Source organism: Pterocles gutturalis, unplaced genomic scaffold, assembly GCF_000699245.1.
Source record: "Pterocles gutturalis isolate BGI_N339 unplaced genomic scaffold, ASM69924v1 scaffold23350, whole genome shotgun sequence".
In the NCBI taxonomy this organism is placed as follows: domain Eukaryota; kingdom Metazoa; phylum Chordata; class Aves; order Pterocliformes; family Pteroclidae; genus Pterocles; species Pterocles gutturalis.
This window is the reverse complement of record NW_010146495.1, coordinates 2,167-19,371: the sequence shown is the minus strand read 5'-3', so window position 1 is coordinate 19,371 and position 17,205 is coordinate 2,167. Positions and strand designations below refer to the sequence as shown.

The window sequence follows — 17,205 nt, the reverse complement described above, 5'->3', positions numbered from 1 at the left end:
AATTTTAACCAACAGATCATTCAGTCAAATGAATTCACCTGAAAGGGACTTCTTTCACCGCTAGTATCTCAACAGGAGAACACTGCCAGCATAATACTCAGGTGTTTTTTTCAGAAAACAGAGAGGATAGAATTATTGCCATTAATATTGAAATCTTTAAACTCACTCTTCTCACTACACTTGATAATATTTTTCAAAATTTAAACTACAAATAGAACAATATGTTCCATAACTTAAGACTGTATTTTTATTCAAATTAAATTTGCTTTTATGTCTGTCATTCTTTTCTCTGTCATTTGACTCTCATAGTGCACAATGCAATTAAATCATAGAACTAACTCCAAACGCTCAACATACACAACTCCTAGTGAAGAGATGAGAGAAGATGATATGAGAACAGGAAAAGAGTAAGCCAGTATTAAAAAAAAAAAAAAGTCAACACTCCTTTCTTTTAGTTATAATTCTTGCAATCACGAACAATAAAATGCAGTTAATTCTCTGCAGATGCCCCTGTTTCACCTAACTTGTTGCCAAAAATTCATCTGAGGATTTTTAGCAAGAGAACTGTAATTCACTGGAAAACTGTAGCTTAATGAAAAAAAAAAAAACAAGCAACAATCTGTTAATACATAGTTCTTTTAAGATACAGCTAATGCTGCATTACTAAGTTATGAGCTGCTACACATTTACAGGGGGAGAAAGTACAATTATTACAGTGCTAACTTCGGTGGGCAGTTTACAATTTTGGACTATGTTAATGGGTATTAGTTAAGAAATTGCAAATGAAATTACATTCAGGGTCAAATGCAGTGATTCAGGAACAGCTTTAGACTGCCCAATAAATAGTTAAGTGGGTGGAATTCACAATTACCAGTTCTAGCAAAAGTCTGTGTTATATTTACTTTTCTCTCTGCAGAAAACCACATCTCAAACAGTGACAGATGAAAATTAGCAGGTCTTTTTCCTTCTGAGAAAAGTTTCTTTTTGCTTGCAATGTGTATTTCAATTATATGTATGACAGTATGTTTTTTTAGTCAAAGCTTTGAAAAGGCTACAGTGTCACAAAGAAAGGCTTTCAAATGAAAAGCCAGTGGCTAAGTAGCAAACTGCACTGAAGAACAACTGCATGTTAGAAGTCAGTAGGGCAGATTCTTAGGCAGTGCAAATTGGAACAGCTCTTATCATAATGGTGCCACAACATTTTACATAGGCTGAAAATCTCATGCTGGTTTTGTAAAAGAATGCAAAGAATAGGTTTGTATTTTTAATGTAACTTTAGCAAAGATTTAACTGTAGCAACCTTCAAAGCATCTCTGGAAACCTCCAAAACAAATGCTAAGATATGTAAAATAAAATACAAAGTAGCAGATGACAGATCCTTCTCCTCCCCTCTCATAACTCAGAAGGTATGCAGGTGTGATTCATGCACAGTAAGCCAAGAAAGTTTACATTTTTCAGTACCAGTAATTCTGCATATCTGTAAAAATTCTTTTAATGGAAGTATATTTTAAGGACATGAAAATTCTTCCAGAAATGGACTTACCTCTTCCAGAGCAAGGTAAATTAGAATTTCCTTGGCAATTCTTAGCACTTTCCTCAACTGACAATGGACAAGAATGTGGATGTTCACACTTCTTCCCAGTCCATCCTTCTTTACAGTCGCACCTTCCACAATTACACTGTCCGTGACCTTTAAAATGAAAACAACTAAAGATTAGTTTTCATACTGATGACAGGTATTAAAACCTCATGATTAGATGAACTTAATCAAATTTCTGGTTTCACTAAATAGTCAGATTGTAAATAAAATACAATTAACTCACTATTATCTACTATTTTCTGACAATGGCTCTGTAATATAGTTTCTTTTGAGGTGTATTTCCTTTTAATTATCTCTCTTAAGGGTTATTTTGCCACCTCTCACACACACTTCATGAGAAAGGGAGGACTAGAGCCTGCAAATACACATTTGCTCACTGTCTGGAGAAGTTGGGTCATCATAAGGCAATGTTTCATTTATCTTCATGCTTTTCTTTTTCTACCACAGTTGCAGAAACTTCTCTAAGTAATATATCAACACTATCTTTAATCTACTCGCAATCAGTGTGATCCACTAGAGACGAGCAATGCCACACCAATTCCATTTTTTAAACCACTGCCCTCTACTAAATTGTGATGTCCAGATGAAAATACTGGACATAATCAATTCTCATTTCCATAGGGTGGTCAGATGTGGTTTTGGTATCTCATTATCTCATTTGACTCTTCCTGACCATGTCTGAACACAGCAATATAAATGCAACTTTCACTGCACAAGCTAAAGTAAGGAAAAAAGCAACTTAACTAAACAGAAGCTTATCTGTGAAGTTTCTTCAAAAAAAATGTGACAGCCAAGAAGTTAGGGGTGGATATCTTCTGAGAACGTAACCTGGAAAGACAACCAATCTGCTTCTTCTAACTGAATGCTAACATATCCAGAACAAGAAAACCCAAGCTAATTGTCTGTCTCTCTTCATTGTGAGCTTAATGTTCTTTGCATAAAGCAGTGGGACCCTGGCAATATAAAATGTTCCTTTCACTGGATGAGGAAAATTTGAGCATCAAGCCTTGATGGCAGGGGGGTTGGAACTAGATGATCTTGAAGGTCCCTTCCAATCCAAACCATTCTATGATTCTATGGTTTTGTCAGCAAAAACGTTCCTTGCCACAAAATCAAATATTTATTTGCAAGAGGTCTGACAGCAAGTTAGATTTTCTCTCAGTTTTCAGATAGTCATCATTCATTGGACTCAGGACCCCAAAGCATTGCTCTGATGTTCACTTGTCTATCCAATTTCTTCTTGACAACCACAGCAACACAGATTTTATATCTCTTTCTAACCATTTTAAGTATTTTAAGCATTTCTAAGCATTTTAAGACTGGCTTGTATTTCTAAAACTTATGCATTTATCCACTCACAAGGAGAAAATGGGAAGAAGCAAGCATTCTGTGAACTATCAGAGTAGTTCCCAGAATGCATTTTTATTAATTTCAGAGGAATAACTTTTATTTACACTAGTTATTTGTTTTCCTTGAAACGCGTTAAAGGCTTCCTCTTCTTTAGAGAGTAGATTTAGACTAGCTATTAGGAAGACATGTTTTACTGTGAGGGTGGTTAGACACTGGCACAGGTTGCCCAGGGAAGCTGTGGATGCCCCATCCCTGGAGGTGTTCAAGGCCAGGCTGGATGGGGCTTTGAGCAACTTGGTCTAGTGGGAGGTGTCCCTGCCCATGGCAGGGGAGTTGGAACTCGATGATCTTTAAGTTTCCTTCCAACCCAAACCATTCTGTGATTCTAGGATTCTGTCTCTTGCTTTCATGTGTACCAGCCAAAAGGTTTCAAATTGCACATACATTCCCTGATCCTGATAGATACTTACGAGAGGATTATGTTCTTTCATATGATATTTTATCTGCTAGAGACACAACAAATGAGTTAATGAGATGTGAATGTAGGCGTTTTCTTACAGAAGCTGTTTTTCTTTCTATGTTAAGTCATGAAAGCTATTCTCTCTTTAAAGGAAGAGAGTCACTTTAATAATATGAACACCTCTGAAAGAAAATAATTCAATAACACATTGAGCAGCACTTCAAATGTTAAAAGAAGGCATCTGGTTGCAGTATGAGTTACCACAAACTGACAGTCTCCCCAAGCCATATGAAGATTCTGCAGGGAGCTGTTGTTGTGTGATGTTAAATCCTCACAGCAGGGCTGCCTATTCCTGTCATTTGTAGTTTATGAAATAAACATAGCATTTCATTCAGTTACAGTAAAACTCTTTACATGTAAACATGATTTCCTATCATTTCAATCTGCCACTCGGAACAATGTAATTTCCTGTCTCTACCTACTACGTAGGCAGAACAAGACAGGAAAAGTTTTGTATTAATCAGCTCCATTTGGCATAGGTTTTAAGAGAGATGGATTATTTTCTCTAATCTGACTAATCCCTCTTGGGTTCATCCTAAAACAATTTACAAATAATTTTGAGAAAAATTAGGAGATTTTGCAGACACACCTAACACATGCACACTTTGTGCACTAAGTAAATTTACTTCACGTTAAAAAAACAAAACAGCTGTCCAACTACAATTCTGCTCGTAAGTCTTTAATTTAATTGCATATTCTGTCTGTCTATCAGAATAAAACAAAATTAATACTTATGCATCTTGTCCATTTCTGAAACAGGACTAAACAGCACAACTGTAAGACATTGTTCACACTGCTTCATGTGAAAATGGAGAGTTTTGCACAATCTACTTGAGGAATGCATACTAGGCCAGCTAAGGCTAAAGTAGGTTCTTCTAAAACATAATGGAAAGCGAAGGGATAGGAATAAGAAGCAGCACTAAAATTTTTGCTGATTAGATAGAACAACTAAGCTATACTTCAACATGGGTTTTAGTTACATCAAGCAAGCCATATGAGTACCTCCTTTTGTATCTCTCATAAGGTTCGCTCATTTACAGTTACGTCTGCTTAATAAAGAACATTTTACCAGTCCTTAATCCAATGTCAAATGGCTACACCTTCCCCTCAACTCCTCTGTAACTGTCCATACTTTCTTACACTCTGTTTCTTACTACTATTACCACACTGGGCAGCACTGGCAGCAATGGCAATAACATCTGGGAAAGGGGGCATTAAAGCCCTGTTTAAATGATGCGGCATTAGCTGTAGATGCCACAGGTTTGCTTGAATCTAATTAGGCTTGAAACTCTTGTGTTCACCCTTAGTTACAGAACACATTTACCACATTGTTTTTCAGCTTTGTATTCCTTAGCTGATGCTGATATTTTGATCAATCCCTGAGTGCTAAAAACATACTCAGCAACACAATAATGCATTCAAAAATTGACAACATCCCAAACTTAATTCTCCTACTGCTCTCATGTCTGCAGTTCTACATCCTTCCAACTTATTACTTAAATAAACCTATATGACATTTGTAGGCGGCCAGAACAGTGGCAAGCAAATTAATACAATGAAGGTTTTCAAAAAATGTTTCTTTTTTTTTCCTCCAGCTTTATTAGCTGGTGATTCATCAATATTTATTTAAAAAAAAAACAACACCCACAACAGTTGAGAAACCTCCCACCTTTATAACAGGCAAAGAAGAGGCTGAGAATTTTAGGTATCGTGTTTGTTTCAGCCTTTTCTCCCTGTTACAAACAACTCCTATTATCTTTCTATAAGGGGTCTCTCATTCTAGTAACAGAAGGAGAATATACAACATCATTATCTTCCTTGATGTGACTGCTTCCTTACGAGCATTGATTAGGCCAGATAAGATTTCTACAGGACACATTAGAGGACACAACCTGTAATTTGTCAAGTCCATCTGAAACCACTCACACTTATTTTTGCAAAGTTCCTGTGTGTACAAATTGCATGCTGTGTATTTATGAAAGTCCTTCCTTCCTGCCCAGTAGTAGCATCTTTATCAGTAACTGTACAAAATTGTATGCACGGTCTCACTGAGGATCTCAGATTTTGTTATTTGATACATGGAGTATCCATCTAAATACACCACAAATCTTGGATGGGCTGCGGACTTTATTTAGTTTGAATACAGTGCTCTGAAGTACAAGTAGAAGAAAAAAGGAAGGTGTATGTGTCTAAGATGTACAGTCAGTGATGTGTAGCTGGACCACACATATTTTCCACGTATTGATGCTCTGCTTGTTCTCAGGCCAATTGGTATTCTCAGGGTACTGTTTTCGATTAACTCATTAACTCATTTTTCCTCAAATTTCTTCCTCTCACTTGTCCTCTTCCTGACACGTAACATGACATAACTAATAAAATTTGATATAAAAAAATTTCAAATTTAAATTTCCCCAGGGAAAGTTACATATATACTTTAAAGTTTCAACCATTCTCCAATTTATCTTAGGCTACTTTGAAAACAAGGATATTAGAAGGCAGATGGACAATCAAAAGTATTTTGTATTTGGTAAAAGCATAGAAAAAAAAAGACGTTTTAAGAAAGCTTTAGACCTTTTTTTTTTTTTTACAGAATTATATCTTTTAATTTAAAACATCCAGTCCCAAAAATACAACCACAGAGCTAAAGCTTGATATATTTTAAGCTAGGAGAAGGAGAATTGGAGTGCAAAGGAAGAGCAAGATCAGACTGATTGGATGCTTTTTTTATAAAACTACACATAAATTCCTTTTAAATATATTCCTTACCTGAACAGAAGTCATCAGAATATCTATCATACACTGCTTTGCAGTTTCTTTCATCACACTCACAAGTATCTCCATGAATATCTCCCCAGTCACCAGTCGGGTCCACATCATGGCATGTGCATTCCCCACACACACATGTGCCTAAGAAGGAGAGAGAGAGAAAGAGACAGAGAGACAGAGATAGAAGATTAACTGAGCAATGTAGGGTAATAGTAGTTTGATTACAGGAATTTACACCTGCGAATTTTCTGCTCTTACAGGAGTGCAGTGTCAAAGCTGCAAGTGTTAATCATGAGCATATGCTCATCTTCTGTGATTTAAAACCTTCTGTGATTATTTAGTAGTAATACTTTATACAAACAAATTGGCTTCCTGTTAAGTTTCTTTTTGCAGTTGAGCCTTGTTAGGAAACAACAGAAAAATGTAGTGCACAGAAAAATCGTAAATCTTTGACATCAACAGTAATTTGCCCTGACACTAATGACAGTAAAAATCAGTGCTGTTTAAATGACTTGGGCTTGGGCACAGTGGATCATTAATAATTGTTAAAGCATAAACATTTAAAGTACAAGGAAAACCGAATTCTAATCCAGTTGTAAATGGCTAGGAGGTCACTCTTTACCTAACAAGAACATCAGCACAGATCTACATGAAAATGATACTTTTTCACTTTTTCCAGGTCAATATTCAGGGCTACACCCTGTTGTTTACAAAAAGAAGGGAAATGTGAAATATGACAACAGATATTAACTCAGCACAACCTTAACAATACACAGAAAACATGCATCCTACATACTTAGGAAATATCAGAACAAAAAAAAAAAAAGAAGACAGTTTTCTTATTCAGAAATCCAAAATTGTTTCAGGGCCATACACTCACTACTTTTTCTGAGGTGCCAAGAGGCACAAAGAAGCAGCCTAAATTTACAAGGTGCATGCAGTTCATTTCCTGGAGAGTAGCTTCACCTTCTGCTACTCCACCAAAGCCTTTGTCTTCTTATTCAGATTAGTCTGAAAAATATAATGCATTTGAGGACAAGAGGACAGGGTGATGAAAGAGTACATATAAATACGGGCACATTCTCTAAAAAGAGAAAGTCTATGGAATTGTGTGTGCATGGTAGTTACATGAAGCAGAAATAGCTGCTGCCCTGTTTAGTGCTAAAGCCACCAAGAGAGGTATTTTCACAATTCAGTGACATCATCGAAGAAGAGAATTACAACAAACAAACCAAGAAACAAAAAAACAGAAAATGAGGAAATGCCTCTGGAGAGTGATTAATCCTCCCAGAAACAACTTCAAAGTGAATTTGGATCAGCTGTCCTGGATATTGCAAAGCAAAACACCATCTCACCTAAGCTTAAAAAATCTAAAGGTTCACATCTGGTTTCAGCTGATTGACTAGAAAGTTGGTGGAAAGATACAGACAAGTTATCCATCTTAGCACTGAAGGAGGCTGGACAGCAAGGTTAACCTTGATATTTAATTTTTAGAAGGTTCAAGACTGACAACATGAACTGCACCTCTATCACAGGATGTATAAACACAGAAAACTGGGTAAATAGGACTAAAGAGAGTAGAAATACTGTGTTGAAAAGCAACTTTATGTAGTTAAAAGCCTACAAATTTTTTATGTAGACAAAATCAAATACATGAAAGATAAAAATACAGAAGTATCCCATGAATGTATCTTTGTATAGGAGTTTGCAGCTATTCAGAATATCAGCTATACTATTTGTCCTCATTTTTCCCAGTTAAAATGTGAATTTAAAGAAATACTTGCACATTAAAATTTCAAATTTGAACAAGACATTGCTTTGGCAAGAAGTTCTTTGACAAGAAATTACTTTCTTGGTGCAAACAAAGCATCTGATCTGAAGCCACTACGATATTTATTATTTCCAGAATTACAGAAAAATTTTTACTGTTGAAGTCCCAAGACTAAATGAGCCTACACGATCTCTGTATTTGAGCCAATCTTTCAATTTCCTCATAATTTAGAAAAGAGAGTTTTCTAAATACTCTCAGGATAATTAGATGTTCACACTACAGCACGTTTTGTCAGTAGAGATTTTTTTAAGAGAGGTATCTGTGTGACTTGAGCTTATGTTCTACTGTAATTATTCTGGACTATTGACAAAAAAACACCCGACATTTCTTTAACTCTTTGTTCGATGAAGCCAAACATAGCAGCTAGTGAAAAGGAACCTTATTTTGTGCTATTTTTGTTTTCAAAATGGCAAAATTAGGCTGAAGTATAAGGTAAAATTCAAATTCTGGGACTTTGTGCAGATAAAACGCCATGTAGTTAGAAATATTGTGTGAAGTCTACCTTTCCAGGTCCGTATGCATTCCACAGCATTTTTACTGAACACTTCTTAGTTGCTTTTTCAGGTTGCAGTGGAAATTAAAAGCTTTGTTTTTTCATTTTCCCTTAACAGTTGTGGGTCCTTGGTCTTCTTTGAGCGTGAATTGACATACAGTCCTGTTGGCCTTACAGCACCAATCCATTTAAAGTCAAAAATCTTTCAGTATTTTATTCTGCAGGATAGGTCTCTCACCAAAGTGGATATAACAAATTATCCTGCTCAGTCTCACTACTAAAATGAAGGATGAAGGATGAGAACAACTTGGGTCAGCTTAATCTAAAAACAGCTGTGGATATGTAAAAGTTTGTACCAAAACACACGTATCTACCCACTCACTTGGAAACATATATCCAGATTTGAAATGAGTGAGAACAAACTAGAAATTATTAGCAAACACTAGTACAGAAAATGTGTATTGTAAACCAAAAGCAAGCTATATAAATATGCATAGAAGGAATGTGCAAATGACACACCTCTGTTGCTGCAGATTTTGCCATCTGGAGATGTACATCTTTTCTTGATCTCCCAGGGGGTGATGTCACACTGGAATTCACATTTATCTCCATGCCAACCAGCCTCACAGTAACAGTTTCCACAGTAACACTTCCCATGGCCTTTACAGATTTTACACAGTGAGAAAGAGGCAAGTTTTTAAACAGCATTAACAATTTACCTGGTTTGAACTTTTCTTTTAAAAACTTTCAGTGCTAGACTCAGAAACAATTTGTAGACCATATATGCCTACATAAAATAAGACAAAGGATACCTGAATTATACTTTCCCCAAGTCTTTTTTAGAACATGTTTTCATTTAATCACAGATTAAATCTAATCAATAAACACTAAGGAAGGAACATCAATATTTTCATATTTGTAAGCTTAATTTTTGAAGTTTTATAGGTCGATTTGGAAGACCATAAAAGTAATAGTTAAAATTTAAGCACAGCTTTAAATGTTAAGATGGAACACACTTGCCCACCAAACTTGGCATGTCTAAGAAAGCATTGTGTGTTCTTGACTCCTCAGATAACTCCAGTAGAGGATCCCTGATTTACTACAAACTGTCTATATTGTGTATGGCTTCCTTTCTTACCTGTTAAGAAGATTTTTGAACATGGCTAAACCAGCTCATGAAAGACAAGAATTAGTAAAATTAATCTTTTAGATGTTCATTTAACTAATCACACATCTCCCAAAAAGATAGTTGGGTCATCTGAGGCTTGGTGAAACCAGCTCTTAAACATTTTGATCCAATAAGGTACTTCTGCCATGTGCTTCAATGACACAAAGCATTTAAATTAAGTAGCTGCGACTCTTACTAATCTTAAAGCTATAAGTTAATTCTTTACTAGAAACATCAAGTCAGGATCTTGTCCTTTTTTCCCTCTAGGTATGTTAAGCTCCATAGATCTGTTTGCCTCTATCAAAGTCTAGTCAACTTGTATCCTTAACTATCAAGAGTGCAAATTTAGACCTACGGAATACAATTTTTTCCTGTTTTTACAATCACACGTGGATTTTTCATTGTAATGGTTTGGTTTTATGTACAAAAATAACAAAAGATAAAATATCATCTTACATAGATAACTAAACAACAAAGACAGTCTAAAATATTGCTTATTACCAAAGGATTGTTCTTGAACCGTCAAAAAGAAATAAAGGGCAAAATGGTGAAGAAGTAAATTAATTTGATCTACTGGCAATTTTTTCAGATTAAAACATCACTGCTTCATTCTTCACTCACACTTGTATAGTCCCCAAATAGATATGAATTAAATTATACAATTGGCCACTACCTCTTGCCCTTGACTGAAGACAAAATCACTCCATTAGAGCAAAAAAGCCTTGGATAAAAAAGATCAGAATCAGAATTTAATTTGCTAGAAACCATGATACTTTATTAAAAATAAGCTGCAATTTGATTCTGAAGTTTATGTGAAGTCAAACAAAAAGTCATACAGTCAACTGACCGATAAAAACCCAACTGAGGCTTGAAAAACTTGATACATCTTTGTAACTCTGCTCTATCTAAGAACTGAATTGCTTAAAAAATGCAATCCCTTTGTGCAAAGATTAAAATGCATGTTATCCATATCTCAGCATGGCTTTGTATGCTTTTTCAGGATAAAATCCCAGCTCACAGCTGCAGGCTTTAAAAACATGTGTGTAAATAGAAGCTTTTGTTTTTTCATTACTTTGATCCTCCTGAGTTGGCTTTCTTTGAAGACAACTAAAATCTTAAAAACTTCTCTCTACCTTCAAGGGCAATAAAGGGTATGTAGCAACTAAAGCAGGTGCTACACAAACTGAAAATACAACAGGCACTGATCAGGTTCACCCTGTCTGAAAGAGTATCCATGAGCCATTGCTAGCTAAGCTAAACTGGGTTGGAACACCATTTCTTCACTACATCATTAATAAAGCTATACTCCATGAATAAACCTAAATGATTCCTGTGGTGGAAATCCTGTGGAAGGAAAGATGGGACAGAGTGTATGAAAGGAGACATCAGAGTGGGAGAGAGAAGCCATAACCAGATAGGCATGTGGAGTCTGCTTTTTCTGCGATGAAGTTTTGTACCTTTGACCTTCAGTTCATATGCTGTCCACTTTTCTGCATAAGGCCTGGTTCAACGTATGGTTATGTAAGGCAAAAATCTAACATTGATAAGCTATTTTCATAAGCTTTTCAGCTTACAAAAACCTAACCGAGTCAAGCACACTATTAGTTTATATTCACTTTAGAAGGCTCCAGACCTTACATAGCTTTGCATACTCATGAACCACAGACCTTAGAGACTTGAATCTGCCATCCTTTTTGACCTCTTCCTTCAGCATACTTTGATTTATGCATACACATAAACCTAGTTTGTTACAGAGATGCATCTGGTCTGTTCTGGAATATGGCACCATTGGACAAAGCAAGGGGAAATAAAAGCAAAGAAAAGCCTAATGATATAAACCAGCAGCAACAGAGGTGGGGAAAGAAAACCTGAAAAAAAAACAGCAGCAGAAGAATTTACTGTAACTAAATAAATGGTAAATTTATTTAGTTAGTATTGTACCATATGTAATGATTACAAGCAAATAAATATAAATGGGATCATTGGCACATAAAAATTATTGTCCTCCTTTTATTTTATTTCAGGCAATTACTGGAAATATTGTACTCTACTCCTCCTGGATTTGGACTTCAGAAGACCATTCTGTTTACCCTCATTTAAAATCCCTACCTAATCCTGTGCAAAAAAAAGTTCTTTTTCTTTTCTTAAATAAACAGAATTTATTTTGTTCTCTGTGTAAGGATGAAGACAAAGCTATTTTACACAAGTAGTCTCTCTCTTTATACACACACACACATGCAGACAATTATCAGAGTATGAATAGTCTAAGAGCAGTTCTGAATCCTCCTGTACGCATACAGAGTATGGTGTGTATAGCTTGAAAAATATTTGTAGCACCTTCTGGCTCAAGGAAGAGCCTCCCTAGTAATATAGTAAGCAACATTTATAATGCCATAAATAGTGTGTATTACAAAGTATTTAATTGCCAAGTTCCTATCTTATAATGAAATTAAAGCACATTTTGAATTTTGGGTGCTTTTCTATCTGTCAGCAGAGTTCTCTACATTTATTTTCTTGCCTTTCCCATCACAAATGAAATTTCTCTTAATTCTTTCCTTTTCCTTTTTATCTCCTGAATTGCTTCTGAGTTCTCATCCTTCATGTATTCTTGTTCTTTTTAATTTTTGCTACCTTGCAAAATTCTTAATAATCTATTTTTCTTTTTTCTTTTGTATTTTTTTCTATGTCCTCCATCTTGCTCTCATCTGTGCCATAAAACATTCACATTTCTTATAGCCTACCAAAGACAGACACGCTAAGCTATGAATTACTTTAGTCAATTACCTTGTATAATCCTCTTTGCAGTTCTTCCAAAGAGAAGAGGACGTCACAGGATTTCTTCATTTTTTAACCTTCTGCTTAGCACATTTCTGCATCTGAAATTCCCACTTACAATTTGCAAGCTAAATTCTTGCAAATATCGTTACTTTTATTTTGTCATACATTCAGTAAAGACATTTTGTAGGTCCATACAATTAAATTATTTTATAACAGCCTGTATTAATCTTCACTGTCCTTCTTGTACTCAGTAAAATACATACCTGTACAAATCTCTTCTGTCTCATCATCTATGCATTCTCTGTCATCACATTCACAAAATTTACCATAGACCAGTCCATTTCCTTCTGAGTTTGCACATTTACATCTGCCACACAGACATGTGCCTGTAAACATTTAAGACAGTACTCAATGACTGCAGTTTATGGAAAGAGTTTCATTAGTCCATCAGAGATGGTACATACTTTGTTTCTGAGAAGGCTCAAATCTAAAGATCATCCAGCCAAATAAAGACACCCCGAAACAATCCACATCAACAAAAAAGCCTAATCTTAGCTGTAAATGGATACAATATTCAAGTGGTTCTTAATAAGCAGAATCATGTTTTCCTAACAGAAATTTACTCCTGGAGTTGTCTGTCTGAGTTCATACACCTGAGGTATGACACCAGCTTTGGAAATTATACCTTCTGCCTACTGAAAGTAGTAAATTTAACTCAGTTATCTTATCAAGAATGAAGCCTGGTTTTGTCCAGTTCCATAGCCATGCTACAGGAGAGTAACACCATGGCTACTGACAAACTGAAAATATGTTTGCCTAAGTTCACAAAGTTCCTTTGCACTCTGGTTTCCAGTCACTTTTCTAGTTAACATCTGTAAGGCTCCAGATTTAAAAAGTCCAGCCTTGTAGAAAAAGACAGGGATCAAAGGAAGAAAACATCAGTGAAGAACATCTGCATGAGGAGCTTATGATCACATGTCAGGAAAAAAAGGACACAATCTAGAAAGCAATTACATTAATTGCACAACAGACAAACTAATTGCAGAGAAATACATTCAGAGTGCTAGCAAACAAGCCATAAGGATTTTAATAGCATATCAACATTTTTTCTATAAAGTGCATGTTAAAAGCATTAAACAACCAGTTCTGTGATATTTACTAAAACTCTTGACAGTACTCTATACACATATTTAATGAGTTCTATACTCATATTTAATATAGTTTTCGCCAACCACTTGTCATTTACACACCAAGAGCTTCTCTTATCCCAGTGGCATTGATGTTCACAAGTTATTTCATTCATTTGAAGAATTGTAGGAACCGTCACAGTAATATCTTGTTATTTGACTCAATTTAACTTGTAACATTTTAGGGTTCATTTTTCTTTACTTTGTGGGTGATGTCTCAGAAAAGATTAGATCTTGCAAGAAAGTTAAGAGATATAATAAAGGCACTTGATGATTTGTCACAAGTAGGATGGGTTTTACCCATGTCAGACTAGTGAGTGGTTTGACAACACGGGTCTGCCTGAGATTCTTCATCAGTTTAAGTACCCACAGGACTCCCAAATGCTTTGCAAGTGAGAAGACAAGGGGTAATGGGTATAAGCTGAAAGAGGGTAGATTGAAACTAGACATTAGGAAGAAGTTTTTCACTGTGAGGGTGGTGAGACACTGGAACAGGTTGCCCAGGGAAGTTGTGGATGCCCCATCCCTGGAGGTGTTCAAGGCCAGGCTGGATGATGCCTGTCCATGGCAGGGGGGTCGGAACTTGATCATCTTTAAGGTCCTTTCCAACCCAAAACATTCTATGATTCTAAGATTCTATGATTCTATGATTCTATGATAGAAAACATGGTTATTGACCCAAAATAAGTCCTCCAAAATAGAAGTTTTATGCTGATATTACACAACTAGTTTGCAGAAACCATTTCACAACTACAGGTATAGCACAAGTTTTGCCAAACATCGTATTTATCTAAACAAAGAACAGAACAAGCCTCTGTGACGTACATGGCTAACCTAAAAAAGTAAAATTTATAAATGTTTGCAAGAGCTAATGTAATATAATAATAACAAAATTGATAACATAAGTAAGCTACAGAACTGGAATTATTTGCTGGAATTGCTTGGAAAAAATACAAATAAAAACTTTGAGAAAACTCTTTTGTCTACAGATAATTCCCAAACAGGAACAAAGATTAAATGGTAAATTGATTTGTAAATGGGGCACCTAAATAGGTTCAGACAGACAGTGTCCTAAAAGTGTCCACTCCTTCCCATTGACTAGAAGTGGAATTTGCTCATATAGAGAAATCTTGGTTTAGGTAGGATGCCCTGGTTGCTCTGATAAATGACTAGTTGAGTCAGAAAAGTTAACTTTTAGATAGATCTTGGTTGATTAATGAAAATAATTGCAATAAATGGTTAGTTGTGTGACAGCAGAGGATGTTTTTGCAACAACTCATGTTATCCCTCCCCGTTTCTTACTGGCAATTAAAAAAAAGTACTCTGACCCCAAAGGCAATGTTGGCAGTAGCTTGAAAGGCAATCCCATCAAGACACAACATCTATGGCTACAGCCAATCAGCTACCCCAAACTCCCTAGCCAGTCTCATTGGAATTCCTGTCCTGTTTAACACCAGCAAAACTAAAAGCATTTGTTCTTCTTCTGATCTCACAAACATTCCCCTGTCAGCCACTCTGGTGGTTGTTCAGCTATGTTGGTTTTTGTGTGAAAACTCAGGTGACAAAGAGTCTGGGGCCACTTTTAGCCAAGGAAAGAAAGAGGAAAAAAGGTCTTAACACTCTTGTGTAAGTACTTTGACTGATCACAATTAACTATGCTTATCTTTGACAGTCAGTTTCTCATTTAGGTGTCTCTCATTTGTTAGCCAAACAATCACGAGTTTCATATAATCTATATTATTCTCATAAATTAAATGTATCATTTACTCAGTATGCTGTAGGCTTAAAACACACAACTTCTTGTTGTGAGAGCCTAGTTTCCCTGTAGCAAATCCCACTAATACTTTGGGTTCTTTGCTCATGTCAGCAACTACCTTATGGGAAACTTAGTTGTATGCAAATGTATGGGCCCAGACAGAAATTAAAGACCAGCAATAGTGAGCAAAAGTGGGGTTGTTAAAATATTCTCTCATTCAGAGATCAATGTAATGGAAAAACTGGAAGGCAGCTTCTGGTCTCAAGTCTTGATTGGTTGCAAATGTCCTTTAAAATATTACCATTGTGTAGTGAATTCTTCTAAAAGGCTGTTTCTTTTTCCTTTGATTTTTTCAAGGAAAGGGCTTCCTATTTATGTTAGGATGAGTTATAAAATTAAAAAAAAATTGAGAAAAGAGAGCCCCCAAATCAGAAAAGTAAAGATGGAAGTACCCGATTAAAATGATTCATCAGTTCTTCCACCAACGTTTTTAATAATCATTGTTACAGCTCAAAAGTGTCTCAAAAGTTGTACATCTTATAAATGTCTTGGAAAGATATTTGCAAATGCCGTTTCTGCAAGCTATAAACACACACACACAAAAATGACATCACTTTCTGTGCTAATGCCATTACCGGAACATTTTGATTGGTAAAATACATGACAGCTGCAGTTTCATCAACCTAAAAAAGCTATGTATAAACTAGAGTACTAAAGTAGGCCTTCTGAATCAATGTGCATCATATGCACAGGAATGTGCATATGGGAAAATTAAGCATTTTAGTATACATGCAGTTACTTCTCAGTCTCTTGAAACGTACTCCACAAAATTCTTAATTAGAAATTACAATGATGCTCAAGATAACACAGGGAGAACATCAAGCTATCAAAAGCAACAAAAGACATCTTACCTGCACCAGAGCAGATGATATCTTGAGAATTCTTACACATTTCATTGCTTTTCTTCCTTGTAAGATTGCAAGTAGTTGGATACTGACAAGCTTCACCATACCAGCCATCATCACATTTGCACTTCCCACAGTCACACTTCCCATGGCCTAGCAATGGAAGGAAAGAGGGTGTCAAGTCCTTTTTTTCATTCAGAAAGTGTTATTTTCTAAAACAGCTTTCAAAAGAGATTCCATCAATTATAGTTTTAAATGAATATGATTAACAGATTCACTTTACATACTTCATATGCAATTAAAAGTAGAAATTATTAAATATGATCTTAAATATGCAGAGACACCTGAAATCACCATGACTTTGAAATCTAACGTATGTTATTTTGATGGGTCTACAAATGAATGCTTATTTTAAGAAGAAACACAGAACTAAAACATCCTGTATGAACGATGGGATTTCTTATTACTTTCTTCTCTTTCTCATTCCCATACTTGTTTACAACAAAACTCGAAGTGCAGAAATTCCATTCACCTCCTTGGATAGCTGTAGGCAAAGAACAGCTAGAAACTGCAGCCTGAGGACACAGGATTAGCTATTACAGTACAAACCCTGAAAAGGAGTGTGGAGATGGCCAGCTACAGTGGCAAGCAATAACTCCCTCATGCAGCAGCAGTATCTGCAGCTCCTACCTCTACTGAAAGGTACAATTTCTTCTTCCTGAAGTCTCCTCTGGCTGCTTCCTCCAGTCTTCTCCCAGGCACTTCGACTCTACTTGGCTGCTGGGCCAAAACTGTTTTTTGTCTTTAAATATTGACACAATATTGGCAATGTAGTATATTTTGATTCTCAT

The 17,205-nt window shown here is 35.8% G+C and overlaps 1 protein-coding gene across 1 annotated transcript; it reads right to left on the bottom strand.

The window, feature by feature from the left end:
• Positions 1–1,543: 1,543 nt before the first annotated feature.
• On the bottom strand, positions 1,544–16,502 carry ITGBL1 (integrin, beta-like 1 (with EGF-like repeat domains); the record flags this gene model as incomplete). Its single annotated transcript, XM_010085774.1, has 5 exons — positions 16,361–16,502; positions 12,770–12,892; positions 9,080–9,220; positions 6,237–6,377; positions 1,544–1,690 (listed from the first exon to the last, which is right to left on the bottom strand). Coding segments are annotated over exons 1-5 (592 nt in total), but the record flags the coding sequence as incomplete, so codon positions are not given.
• Between the last annotated feature and the right edge of the window lie 703 nt (positions 16,503–17,205).